Raw genomic sequence first — 14,263 nt, 5'->3', positions numbered from 1 at the left:
GTTCGATTCCCACCTCAGCCATCCTGGAAGTGGTTTTCCGTGGTTTCCCACTTCTCCTCCAGGCAAATGCCGGGAGCTTCCTTCACCCTTCCTTGTCTATCCCTTCCAAGGCCCCTGTTCAGCATAGCAGGTGAGGCCGCCTGGGCGAGGTACTGGTCATCCTCCCCAGTTTCATCCCCCCGACCCAGAGTCTGAAGCTCCAGGACACTGCCCTTGAGGCGGTAGAGGTGGGATCCTTCGCTGAGTCCGAGGAAAAAGCCAACCCTGGAGTCTTTTGCTAGCAGTATAAAATCGTGTCAGTATACTGCTCTTTTTATTACTATTATTATTTACGCAATTAGGGCCTATTTAGTTAATTGGTTAATTCCAGTGGCTCGGGGGCTGGGGTGTGTGTGGCATCTTCAGCATTAGAAATCATCCTAGGTAGGGCTTTCGTCTTCACAGATATGCAAGTCGCCTAATAGGCCGTCTAATATTATTATTATTCCCTGAGTATGTACTTGATTTACTGGAAGATTTTCGTGAGCCCCCTGAGTCAGTGTGTGTCACTTCGGAAACTGCTTACCAGGGATTAGTGTGTGGTTATTTAGTGCGTGTAATCGAAGAAAAAACAGAATGCAGCACGTGCTTGAATAACGTTTCTATCTCATTTAATTCATCCCCATTGATAGCTGCGCTAGCCCTAGCAACGATTTATTGGCCTAATTATGAGGCTTCAGAAATTTGTTGAGGCGGCTCTACCGTACTGCAAGAAATCTGCAAGTCTGCTCCAGACTATAAAAAACTATGTTCTACCTTCTTTGTGCCAATGTAAGTTTTTAAAGTGTTTTAGTAACAATAAGCACCAGGAACTTGTGTCAGAAACTGTGGTGGCCAAAGTCGTGAAACCTCTACTTAGTAATGCAGGGAAGTACCATACAGACAAAGTTTCCAGGTTTTCTTGTTCGTCGAAACCTCTTTCTCGAAAAGTGCTGAAGCTATAACTCTCTAGAGCACCACTTTATACGTAAAATTCTTTAATATTTCTCTTACTTTCAGATTTTAAATTTTGCTGGTATGCTTATCTAGTTGTATTCACGCGGTAAATGGGTACGTTTGGTGCTGCCATCTAGCGGCAGATTGTTTGTAAGGCGTGTTACAGGTTTGAGTATGGAATGAGCAGGCAGTTTAAGCAGCCATCGGATGCAGATCGAGCAGGCAGTGGGTACAGCATATCATCTGTCTCATACTTCCTGAAAATTATTAGTGCCAATCATTACACATATGTAACATATGGTTTTGAACAAGACTGTTGGATAATTTTGTTGATTTCATAATAAAGTTCTACAACAACTACTAACCCTTACAGAATCAAGATTCAAATTATAATTAACTATACAACCACATTCCTTGGTTAAAAAAATATAAATTATACCTTACCTTCGAAGCCATGATTTGTTTTCTGGTGAACAGCTGAATTGAAATGCTATGGCTACCAACAGGGTGAATCACTTTAAAGGATGGATAGCTGGGTGTGTTCCAAACACTGTTACTGATGTGCAATAATGGGTATTAGTTGAAAGAAAGGATGTGTAGTGGAGGTGAAGCTATTAAAGCTATTTTTACATATCTGTAACATAGGGCATTAGAGGGCTAGAGTCACTGGCTAAAAAATGTTACAAAAAGAAACTGTTAAAAAGTCATGTACTCACCTGTGCTGTGCAAGGAGATGTTGGAACAGCTTTCCTTCATCAGGTATAAGTTCTTACACTTCATTAAACTTCCAGAGTTTTAACTTCAGAAACTTCATGGTTACTCATATGGAACTATAGGAAATACCCAATTGCTCCTCAAAGGATCAAAGTTTTTGGTGATGTTCTCTGTTAGGGTCCAAGTCACGGCACCATAAAGGAAGACAGAAAATACATAATACTGAAGTAAACAGAGATGGAGATTGATCTTGAAGTCTCTATCTATTACAGAACTATTTAAAATACTTTTACTTGAGTCCGCCTTGCCAATACACCTTATAATGATAGAAAACTATTTTTTTTACCATACATGTTTCGGAAAAATCATCCATTCCCTTCATCAGTCCTTGCCTGTTCAGTCTGGGACCTAATTGCAACAGCATTGTTCCCGTTGTGATCAAGTACACTGCCGAGATACTTAAAGCATTGGACTTGCTCCAGTGATATGCCAGCTACTGTCAAGTTAACAAGTTGAATGACATGTTTGCTTATGACCATTACTTTGGTCTTTTTCATGTATAAACGCTGACCTGCTGCAGCACTGTGTTCGACCACACAGTTTAACAATGTCTGCAGACCTTCAGCACTTGTTGCAAGCAGAACAGTATCATCTGCATTTTGCAGATTATTTATTGTGATCCCATTAACAATTATACCCTCCTGTTTTCCTTCTAGTGCTTCAGAAAATACCCCTTCAGAATAGATATTGAAGAGCAGTGGAGATAGAACACAACCTCGCCTCACTCCTTGCTTTATTTCAATAGCACAGGTATTTATGTTGTCAATCTTAACTGATGTGGTCTGATTCCAATATAGTTTTGCAATAATTTGGATATCTCTACCATCCATGCCAATATTATGTAGGATATGCAGCAATGTTTCATGTTTCACATGGTCGAAAGCTTTTTTGTAATCAATAAAAGATTTTTTTTTGTTTTTGTTAAAAATGAAGCCATGTTTTCCAGTGTTGACTTAGTTAAATGTAACAAAGGCTTTTCAGTCTGTCAAACACACAGCAAATACAATGTAAATTAAAACACTATAAACATATCTGTAAAACACACACTAACATACAAAGAATGACATGTTTCGTTCTACAAGAACATCCTCAGATTCTATCAAATCACTTAAAAACAAGCTTGTATATGTACAAACTAAACGGTTTGGTGACAATGAACTTAACATCGGCAGTCTAGATAAATACGTAAGTTTTTCATTATATTAATAATTGTATATATTCTGTTTTTTGTCATTACTGTTTCCTGTTATCACTAATCTCTCTATCATTGACAAGTTTATGCTACGTAAACATTACTGTACATATACAAGCTTGTTTTTAAGTGATTTGATAGAATCTGAGGATGTTCTTGCAGAACGAAACATGTCATTCTTTGTATGTTAGTGTGTGTCTTACAGATATGTTTATAGTGCTTTAATTTACATTGTAAATATTTCAGATTCCCTATGGGAATCAACATCTATATCATCTGATGGCCAAGCAGGCATCAATTTTTAGTGATGAGACAAAGTCTTTTAGTGCATTGGCACTGCCGGTGGCTCCAGTTAGCCTACGCAGTGGCCTCCACGGTATGCACTAGCCAGCGTATTGGTAGGTGTGCTAGGTACCAACTGATGAGCCCACCCTAGCACACGAGGGCGAAACGCTGGCAACCAAGAATGAGCTAGCTGGAAAATTTATAATGTCCAATAACGGACCATTTATATTGGTATTATAAATTTGCTCATTCAGGACAAATATTTCAGATTCCCTATGGGAATCAACATCTATATCACATGCTGTGTGTTTGACAGACTGAAAAGCCTTTGTTACATTTACATACATCAATAAAAGAAGCATATACATCCAGAGACATATTTACATATCTCAAACTTTGCCAACTATTTTTATGAATCACAGTACGACTTGAAGCTCGGTCACCAGATAATTTTTCCTGACAGTACAAGCTGATTCTGTAAGCATAGATGAATTGTAATCATATTTTAATGGAACGGAATACTTAGGCCTATTACTAGCTATAGCTCTCTGAGCATACTGTTGTACATGTGCAGTTTCAGCAGCTGTATAACACACTCACAGTTCTCACAAAGTTCAGGATTCCCAGCTTGTCAGCAGTTGAACTGCAGTTGAACTGGATCCATCACAAGCACAAGTAACTCATATTCTGCTCACCCAGAACATTTTCACTAGCCATGCAGCCTTTGATAATAGATCTCCATATTTTACTGATTTTTTAAAGGAACTCCAGATACTCCTATCTGTGGACCAGGAAGAAAAACTTGCACTACAGCTGCAACAGGTAAGCATCATTATTATATTATCAGAGGAATCTATCAAATTAAAGATAATCTACATTTTATGAGAACAATATTAGATGAGGTAGATAGTCAAATTCAATCAATCAATCAATCAATCAATCAATCAATCAATCAATCAATCAATCAATCAATCAATCAATCAATCAATCAATCAATCAATCAATCAATCAATCAATCAATCAATCAATCAATCAATCAATCAATCAATCAATCAATCAATCAATCAATCAATCAATCAATCAATCAATCAATCAATCAATCAATCAATCAATCAATCAATCAATCAATCAATCAATCAATCAATCAATCAATCAATCAATCAATCAATCAATCAATCAATCAATCAATCAATCAATCAATCAATCAATCAATCAATCAATCAATCAATCAATCAATCAATCAATCAATCAATCAATCAATCAATCAATCAATCAATCAATCAATCAATCAATCAATCAATCAATCAATCAATCAATCAATCAATCAATCAATCAATCAATCAATCAATCAATCAATCAATCAATCAATCAATCAATCAATCAATCAATCAATCAATCAATCAATCAATCAATCAATCAATCAATCAATCAATCAATCAATCAATCAATCAATCAATCAATCAATCAATCAATCAATCAATCAATCAATCAATCAATCAATCAATCAATCAATCAATCAATCAATCAATCAATCAATCAATCAATCAATCAATCAATCAATCAATCAATCAATCAATCAATCAATCAATCAATCAATCAATCAATCAATCAATCAATCAATCAATCAATCAATCAATCAATCAATCAATCAATCAATCAATCAATCAATCAATCAATCAATCAATCAATCAATCAATCAATCAATCAATCAATCAATCAATCAATCAATCAATCAATCAATCAATCAATCAATCAATCAATCAATCAATCAATCAATCTATCTATCTATCTATCTATCTATCTATCTATCTATCTATCTATCTATCTATCTATCTATCTATCTATCTATCTATCTATCTATCTATCTATCTATCTATCTATCTATCTATCTATCTATCTATCTATCTATCTATCTATCTATCTATCTATCTATCTATCTATCTATCTATCTATCTATCTATCTATCTATCTATCTATCTATCTATCTATCTATCTATCTATCTATCTATCTATCTATCTATCTATCTATCTATCTATCTATCTATCTATCTATCTATCTATCTATCTATCTATCTATCTATCTATCTATCTATCTATCTATCTATCTATCTATCTATCTATCTATCTATCTATCTATCTATCTATCTATCTATCTATCTATCTATCTATCTATCTATCTATCTATCTATCTATCTATCTATCTATCTATCTATCTATCTATCTATCTATCTATCTATCTATCTATCTATCTATCTATCTATCTATCTATCTATCTATCTATCTATCTATCTATCTATCTATCTATCTATCTATCTATCTATCTATCTATCTATCTATCTATCTATCTATCTATCTATCTATCTATCTATCTATCTATCTATCTATCTATCTATCTATCTATCTATCTATCTATCTATCTATCTATCTATCTATCTATCTATCTATCTATCTATCTATCTATCTATCTATCTATCTATCTATCTATCTATCTATCTATCTATCTATCTATCTATCTATCTATCTATCTATCTATCTATCTATCTATCTATCTATCTATCATTGATAACCTGAATTTAAGACTGTTGCCCAGTTGGCCGATTGCTTTCAGTTGTTTACCTAGTCTTTTCTTAAATGTTATCAAAGAACTAGGAAATTTGTCCAACATTTCTCTTGATAAATTATCCCAATCCCTAAATCCTCTTCCTACAAATTAATATTTGCCCCAATATTTCCTCTTGAATTCCACCTTTTTCTTCAGATTATGATTTTTGCTACTTTTACAAGCCTCTACTCAAGCTTATTGGTCTTATGTCATACCATCTCTCCATTGACTTCGCACAACATACCACTTAGTCCAGCAGCTTGTCTCCTTACTCTTAAATCTTCCCAGCCCAAATGTTGCAACATTCTTGTAAGACAACTCTTCTGTTGGGTCTTTTCCATCCATTGGAATCATACTCTAATTGTGGTCTTACCAGAGACGAATATGCCCTCTCCTTTACATCCTTACTACAACCCTTAAATACCCACATAAGCATGTGAATAGATCTGTATGCTTTCTTTACAACCTTGTTAATGTGATTACCCCAATGAAAAGGATGCATTATATTAACACATAGGCACTTACAATGATCCCCATGAGGTACTATCACTGTATCAACACAGTAATTAAACCTGAGAGGACTTTCCTCTTGGTAAAACTTACAACCTGACTTTTCATCCCATTTATTATGAATACCATTGTCTGCTGTCAATCTCATAACATTGTTGAGGTCTTTTTGTAGTCGCTCACAATCCTGTAATTTATTTACTGTTCTATACAGTATAACATCATCCACAAATAGCAAATGTTAATAACCATAAGTACTGTTACTTGTCAACAACATCTTTCACTGTGAAGTACATCACAGAATCTCATACTAGAGAGTATCATACCACTATTCCATAAATGTACAATAGTTCTGCCTGGCTGATTTGATTTTGGGTCAGTTCGGTGGTATTTGAAGGTGCTCAAATATGTCAGCCCTCTGTCAACAGAGTTACCAGCATGTGAAAAAAACTCCTGTGCGTCAAAATTCCGGCAGCTCGGTATCTCTGAAAACCATAGGAAAGTAGTTAGTGGAACGTAAAACCATAAAATACTTCTAAAGGTCAATTCTACTGATGTTGTCTTTCCTTTCCATTACTTATACCAACCAACCAACCAACCAACCAACCAACCAACCAACCAACCAACCACCCACCCACCCACCCAATACAACAATAAGCTCCAATTAAGATGTTCTATCACACCATGTATTTGTGAGAAGTAACAGAGAGTACATCAGACAAATCAGGGACGAATGTGGCAGAAGACATAAATAGAAACTATCGAAATAAAATGCAACGAAAGACATCAGGATAGAATAGAAAAGAGCTGAAAAATGGAAAGAAAGTATGTGGAGAAAACCAGAGGATAATAATTTTGTGTGGCTATTTCTAGCCGTGTGCAGCCCTTGCAAGGCAGACCCTCCGATGCGGGTGGATGGCATCTGCCATATCTAGGTAACTGTGTGTTATTGTGGTGGAGGATAGAGTTATGTGTGGTGTGTGAGTTGCAGGGATGTTGGGGACAGCACAAACACCTAGCCCCCGAGCCAATGGAATTAAACAATGAGGGTTAAAATCCCCGACCCGCTCGTGAATTGAACCCGGACCCTCTGAACCAGTACACTGACCATTCAGACAACAAGTCGGACAAAACCAGAAGATGATAATGATGTGACATGGTATGGGAAGGGGATGGGGGCCATAACCGTTGTACAAATGTTATGAAAGTATGACACTTGACACATAACACACAGCCTGGAATGAATGAATTAATCATCTGGTGATGATGAACGTACGGTACAAATGTGAAAAACACTGAAATGAAATAACAATAAAGAAAGAACAGGGAAGAGAACTAACTATGTAAATCCTTAATGGCTGACAACCACGTATTACTTAACTAACAGGCAGTGTCCCTGTTGAAATTGTTAGGATATTTACATATTTCCAAAGCTTCCCTTATAATCTTAGACCTGTAGTGTTTAGTGTAGGTAAGAGCTTGAACATCTTGGTTCAAATCGTGTTCCGACGAAAGGGCGTGCTCAGCTATTGCTGACTTGTCTGGCTGGCTGAGGCAGATATTTCTTTGGTGTTCCTTGATGCGAATCCCAGTGGACCAGCGTGTTTGCTCAGTGTATACCTTGCTGCAAGTACAGGGAATTTTGTACACCCCAGTGTGTAATATTGGGGACAATTTGTCCTAGCTTTTACCGAAACTGTGAGCAATTTTAGTGACGGTGCCAAATTCGGTTTTTATATTGTGTTTGCAGAGGGCCTTGGCAGTTCAGTCTGTGGTATTGTGAATGTAAGGTAGGTAGGCAGTTCCCTTCCCTTCCTGTCGTCGTCGTCATCATCATCATCATCATCATCGTCATCATCATCATCATCATCATCATCATCATTTTACAGTTTCAGTTTCCTGGGTACTGTTGGTGAGCCTCTTCCACTCTGCCTTATTGAGATAATGTTTTATTGATAATAATGTCCTCCAGGATACCTACCCGATCTGCAATGTCCATCTTTATGATGTCCATCCAGTGGGTTCTTGGTCTTCCCACCATCTGTTTTCCTGGCACATGTCTCTCCAAGTTAACATAAGCTGTACTGGTTGTCTCCAACCTCATTACATGCTCAAATCTCCTCAGTCTGGACATACTGACCCCATCTAACAATGATGTCTCAATCCCAGCTTCCTTTCCAACCATGTCATTTCTTAACTTGTCCAGTTCTGTTTTCTGAATTTTAGACGTCAGGAACTTCATCGCAGATGCCTGCAACCTTGATGAGTCTTTCTTAGTGAGGGTGCAGGTTTCAATATCATAGGTTAAGATCGGTATGAAATACTGCTTGAATATCACCAGCTTTCATTTTGTTGGTACGTTGGGATCCAAGAGGAGTGTTCATACTTGCTGGTGAAAGTGAAAGCTCTTCCAAACTTTATTTGCCACCTCCTTTGTGGCTAGTGTATCTCGAGATATTACACTTCTGAGATATGTTAAGTTTTCCACACTTTCCAGTGGATGGTTTTGTAGCATGTTGTTTACTGGTTGTCCCTCTTTGTTTATTGCCATTGCTACTGTTTTGGATTCACTTATCTTCAGATTGAATCCCTGGAACTTCACCTTCTAATCACTGAGTTTTAACTGTACTTGTTCCTTAGTTTCTCCCCAGATCGTAAGGTCATCAGCAAAAGCCATTGTATTCAGTTTACTTCAGTTTACTAGAGGTTTTCTTGATGTTCATTATGTCACCCATGATAGTAAAAAACAATAAAGGAGAGAGTGTACTGCCTTGCTGGACTCCACTTCTGGTCTGGAACTAGGATGAATGTCCATCACCCAATCGCACACAGCTGGTACAGTGCTCATCTGAATTTTCCTCACCAGTCCCTCTGGCACATTCCTTCTTCTCAGGCACTCCCATATCTTCTCCCTTGCAATGCTGTCATGTCTTCTCAATATCAAGGAAAACCATAAACAGATCTTTGCTTTTTTCCCAATATTTCTCCATTAACATATGGATACTGAAGATTACGTCTGTTGTGGACCTGTCAGGCCTAAAGCCATACTGTTCCTCTTCTAACTATGGCTCTAAGATGACAAGCAATCTGCTCTCTAAAATTACTGTGTTCGAGCAATTTCATCTGATTTTATTTTTTCAACAGAGCACTTGAAAGCACTTGAAAGGAAACAGAATCATTCTTTGTCAATCATTTACTAGTAACAAGATATTAGACAGATGTCAATGTAAAAATGGAAATTTTCCACATAGTCCTGTAGGACAGTCTCAACACTCAAGAACAAAATGAAATGTACACACACACACTAAACTGATGAACCATTTCATTACTATCATCTAATGAATGTTGAATAGAACCCCCTTTAGCTTGCAGAACTACAGCCACTCATCAAGGCACCAATTCAACGAGATAACGGAAGGTATCCCGGAGTATCACATGCCATGCTGATCTTCCAATTGATGTACAATATGGGACTGTGGTGAAATAACCCAAACCTACTTCTCCAAGTCAGAACTTAAATGTTCAATTGAGTTCATGTCTGGGCTATTTGGGGGCCAAGGCATAAAAAGCAAATGCAGTCATGTTTCTTGAACCAGTCCTTCACACTTCTCGTAGTCTTGCATGGCACTTTGCCCTGTTGGAAATGGCCATCACCAGAGGGAATACTACTGATGTGAACAGACGAACTTGGTTCCCAATAATGTCAAAATACCGATACCGGATGGCTATATGTCCTATGAAAATATCACCCAATACATTCAGCAGCACAAAAACAGATACACACAAACAGATATGGATAACAGATACACATGAATAACTTCATTACATTACAACTTTCTTGATTTTTGTTGGTTTTCTTGTGCTAAATAATTTTTATCAATTGGCATCACTTGGGGCCGCCTGCCTCCACTTAGTGACAGCTCTGGCTGATGTACAAGGATGTCACGTTTTATCTTGTCAAAAGATAGACAGTTTGTTTTTGGTGGAGACATTTCTTTTCCCTTCATAATAATACAGATTTCTTTCAATGCAGGTAGTTATCAGTTTGCCACCAATCATCATGAAGAATGTCACTGTCTTCCTGCTTGCACAGAAATCAACTACAATGTGGAACTCTCACATTCAGGATACACCTGGAATGAAATAGACAGAGCCCAGTAAGTACATTGAGGCTGTATTCCTAGGTAACTTTGCTTAATTGTCCTTTTCTGATAATTTCACTTCAGAGGAAAACAAAGCCTGTTAAAAATGAAAATACTTACAAAAACAGGACTTGATTTAAAAACAAATACATAGTAATACAACAGACAAATACGAAATTATGTAAATTTCTATGAATCTTTACATGTTAGTCAGGCTGCAAAATAACAGTTCCACTGGGCTGATTGACTCAGACAGTTGAAATGCTGGGCTTCTGACCCCAACTTGGCAGGTTGATTCTGGCTCAGTCCGGTGATATTTGAAGGTGCTCAAATATGTCAGCCTCGTGTTGGTAAATTTATTGGCATGTTAAAGAACTCCTGCTGGACAAAATGTTGACACCTCAGCATCTCCAAAAACTGTCAAAGTAGTTAGTGGGACATAAAAACCAATAACATTAATTAATTAAATAATAACTAATCTATCCAAGAATTTTCTAAAAATAATGTTATATTTCTGTGACTCATTTACCACTTTTAGAGTTTTCTGAGATGCCAAAGTACATCAGAATTTTATCCTGCAGAATTTTTTAAACATTCCAGTAAATCTACAAACAGGACGCTGGCATATTTGAGCACTTTCAAATACCTGAGCTAGGATTGAACCCACAAACCTGAGCTCAGAAGGCCAGTGCTCTCTACTGCCTGAGCTACTCAGCCTGGCTGAGTATTTTCTAAGACAGGCATTGTCAATTGACCTGTAGTTTTATTTTGTGCGCTGGGTTGATGACTGAGCAGCAGTGTTAGTGCATGCAGTAATACATCTTTTCTTGCAAACTTACAAATCATTCTATCCCCATTTGAAAATAAATGTGAGTGATTTCCAAGACTTGTGCTCTGTGAAGCAATTGTAATTTTACTCATTACTTGTTGAAAAAGTGATTAGTAATTGTAATTACTTTTATTTTGTATTTTTCCCATCTCTGTTTATAAGTGACCAGAATCTTTTACTTCAAGGCAAGTTCTGTTAACTAGACAGTTTTTACAAGTGAAAATGTCCAGGAGTGATGACCTTAATAACACCATCAATAGGAAAGAACAATTTAACCCTTTGACCACCAGCCTCATACGTGGTGTCCATGTCCTATACCGCCAAGGCCTAATGAGCACTTTTTACCTTGCAGTAAATTATTCATAATAACTTCTGTTCAATTCATGTAAATTGGATGCGCATTTTTTTGTTTCGAAGGTAATGCTTCAGACATTTTATTGATGTAAATTAATGCACCTTTATTTTTAAAACTTTTATTTTATGAAGTGATAATTCAAATAAATATTTCCTTTCTTTGAAAAAAAAATTCATGTTCAAAAACCGGTAAGAAAAAAATATTTTTACTATCAAAAGCTGCATTATTTTAGAGAGGTGGTGTTTCCTATGCTATATATAAAATAATAGAGCCTTATGTACAATATTACAGGTACAATATTTTAATCATTATTATTACATTAACGTGAAATTTTCTAATCTTACATTATATGCAAATGCTTCAGTTCCTGGTTCATTTTAAGTAAAAAATTACTATTAATGTATATTTCACACATACGTAACGCTCAAAAATTCACTTTTTGCCTTAAAAATATGATATAAGAAATTATTTACTAATATTTACACATGTTTATGACGTGCTCTACCAAATGTGCTTAGGGAGGCTCTAAGGGTGTACACTCTTCTTACACTGTCTACAAATGTATCTGGTCTTTATTCCATTTACACCTTGACTAGTACTACTCTTTCTGAATACGGAACAGTTACCTTCCTTTTTTTTTTTGGTAAAATAGTAAGGAGGTCGTTACCCGCCCGCGGGAGCTGAATTGCTGCTTGGCCACCAAGCCACTCAGCAGCAAGTTCCTCAACTAAACTTGTTGTATATAGTCTTATTTAATCCAAAACTAGTCCAAAACATGTATTATACATTATTAAAACGAATAAATAACTTGGAAAGTACTTTTTCCGGAACGTCCGATCAATCGGTCGTTGGTGTTTTTAGACTGAACCTCGAACGTCCGATCAATCGGACGTTGGCGGTCAAAGGGTTATGAAGGATTTAGAGGACAGCTTCTGTTATGCAGTTCAATACAAACAGTTATGTAAATATCTATTCTGAACACTTTCATATGTTTTCTATACAACTTTCTCTTAATCAAAAAAAGTCTACAGCATGTAAAATGTGAATTACAGTAACTTTGCTCACATAAGTTATTTTTAGTAGGTACAAAAGTACATGTAAACATGACTTTATATCTGATATATACCATTTGATACATTTTAATACACAGGAGTGTATGTGTCCTAGAGTCTTTGTGAATATTGGCCACTAATTAAAGAGATTAAGATTCACATGATAAAAGTATGAGTAGACAAATAATTGTTGATAAACTTAACCATGATAGGTTAATATGGTTGTTTGATCCATATTGACTAGTCTGAATGTATTACAGAACTATTTAAAACAGTCTTATTTGAATCCACCTTATCAATATAGTTATTAATGAAAGAAAACTATTTATTTAACCATACACAGTCATTCATTTTCCCTTTTTGGCCGAATGTAACAATTTCATGTCATTAGAAATGTCTGTAAATTTATGATTCTTTTCAACCATATGTTAATTCAGTCAAACATAAAAGATATTCGGCAATGGGAGAACATATGACTATTTTAAATAGTTCTGTAATACATTTAGACTAATAATAACAAAAATAGTACTCCATCGTCTAGATCAGTGGTATACAAACTTTTTTGTTGGCATACCCCTAAAAACCAATTGTTTTACCTTCGTACCCTGGAAGAATGAGTATATTGTGATTAAACCAGAAATAACAAATGATTGTTGCTGGATGCTAAATAATATTAACTATAATCATCATCATCTTCCACAGCTTCGGCAGTTTACTCCTCTTCCGCAGGATCCCTGCACATACTGAGGCATGAAAGAGTTGAGGCCGGGGATTTAAGGTCGCATGCCCTTCCAATACTGGGAAACAAACCACGGTCACCGGGATACACGCAATCAGCTAAGCCGCTACACCATCATGTTCCCCAATAATAACAATAATGTATTATATATATATAAAATCATTGCTGGGCAAAGGAAACCTTGTAACTCTTCTGGAGTAAACTTACAGAAGAAGCCCAAAACTGATCAGTGAGCAATGGTCGAAGAACTGTTCCTGCCATTTTTGGAACCTAATGATAGCAAAATTATTCGACCATTGGAGTCTTCAGTTTCTTTCTCAGGCAACGCAGCAATTCTTCACAAGGCAGATGGAGAAACATTATTTTCTCATGAGTGGAATTATGAGGTTTTAATTCCCCAGCAATGATATACAAAGGTCGATCAAATATAAACAGGATTTTTGTTCCTGAGCATCAACAGTTGGTAGGACTGGCCCCGCGCTTCTGCTATGCTTAGGCAGGACTGTTAGGAGTGGGGAAAGTATGCTGTTAGATATTTCCCACCATTTCATCAGTAATGCTTACAATGTCGGAGCAACAGGTGCACCCCTCCACTGCGCAGCGCATAATTATAAAATTTCTTGCTCATGATGGAGTTACAGCAGCAGAAATTCACCAGAGATTGACTGCACAGTTCGGTGATCAAACATTATCAAGGACATGTGTGTTTGCCTGGCATAATAAGTTCAAGGAAGGACGAAAACATGTGGAAAATCAGCAACATGATTGCCATCCTCGGACCAGCATTACAGACAAAAACATTTGTGCATTT

The 14,263-nt window shown here is 36.5% G+C and overlaps 1 protein-coding gene across 1 annotated transcript in view; it reads left to right on the top strand.

Annotated features, from left to right (window-relative positions):
* Positions 1-14,263, top strand: part of LOC137501006 (uncharacterized) — a 146,953-nt gene that overhangs the window by 106,931 nt on the left and 25,759 nt on the right. Inside the window, exons 11-12 of the mRNA XM_068227839.1 lie at positions 3,989-4,048; positions 10,369-10,492. Coding sequence (XP_068083940.1) covers positions 3,989-4,048; positions 10,369-10,492 — 184 coding nt within the window. The remainder of the gene's footprint in view (positions 1-3,988; positions 4,049-10,368; positions 10,493-14,263) is intronic.

The sequence above is a fragment of the Anabrus simplex genome, chromosome 5, assembly GCF_040414725.1.
Source record: "Anabrus simplex isolate iqAnaSimp1 chromosome 5, ASM4041472v1, whole genome shotgun sequence".
Taxonomy (NCBI): domain Eukaryota; kingdom Metazoa; phylum Arthropoda; class Insecta; order Orthoptera; family Tettigoniidae; genus Anabrus; species Anabrus simplex.
Note: the sequence above shows the minus strand (reverse complement) of the source record. Positions and strands in the feature narration are given on the sequence as shown.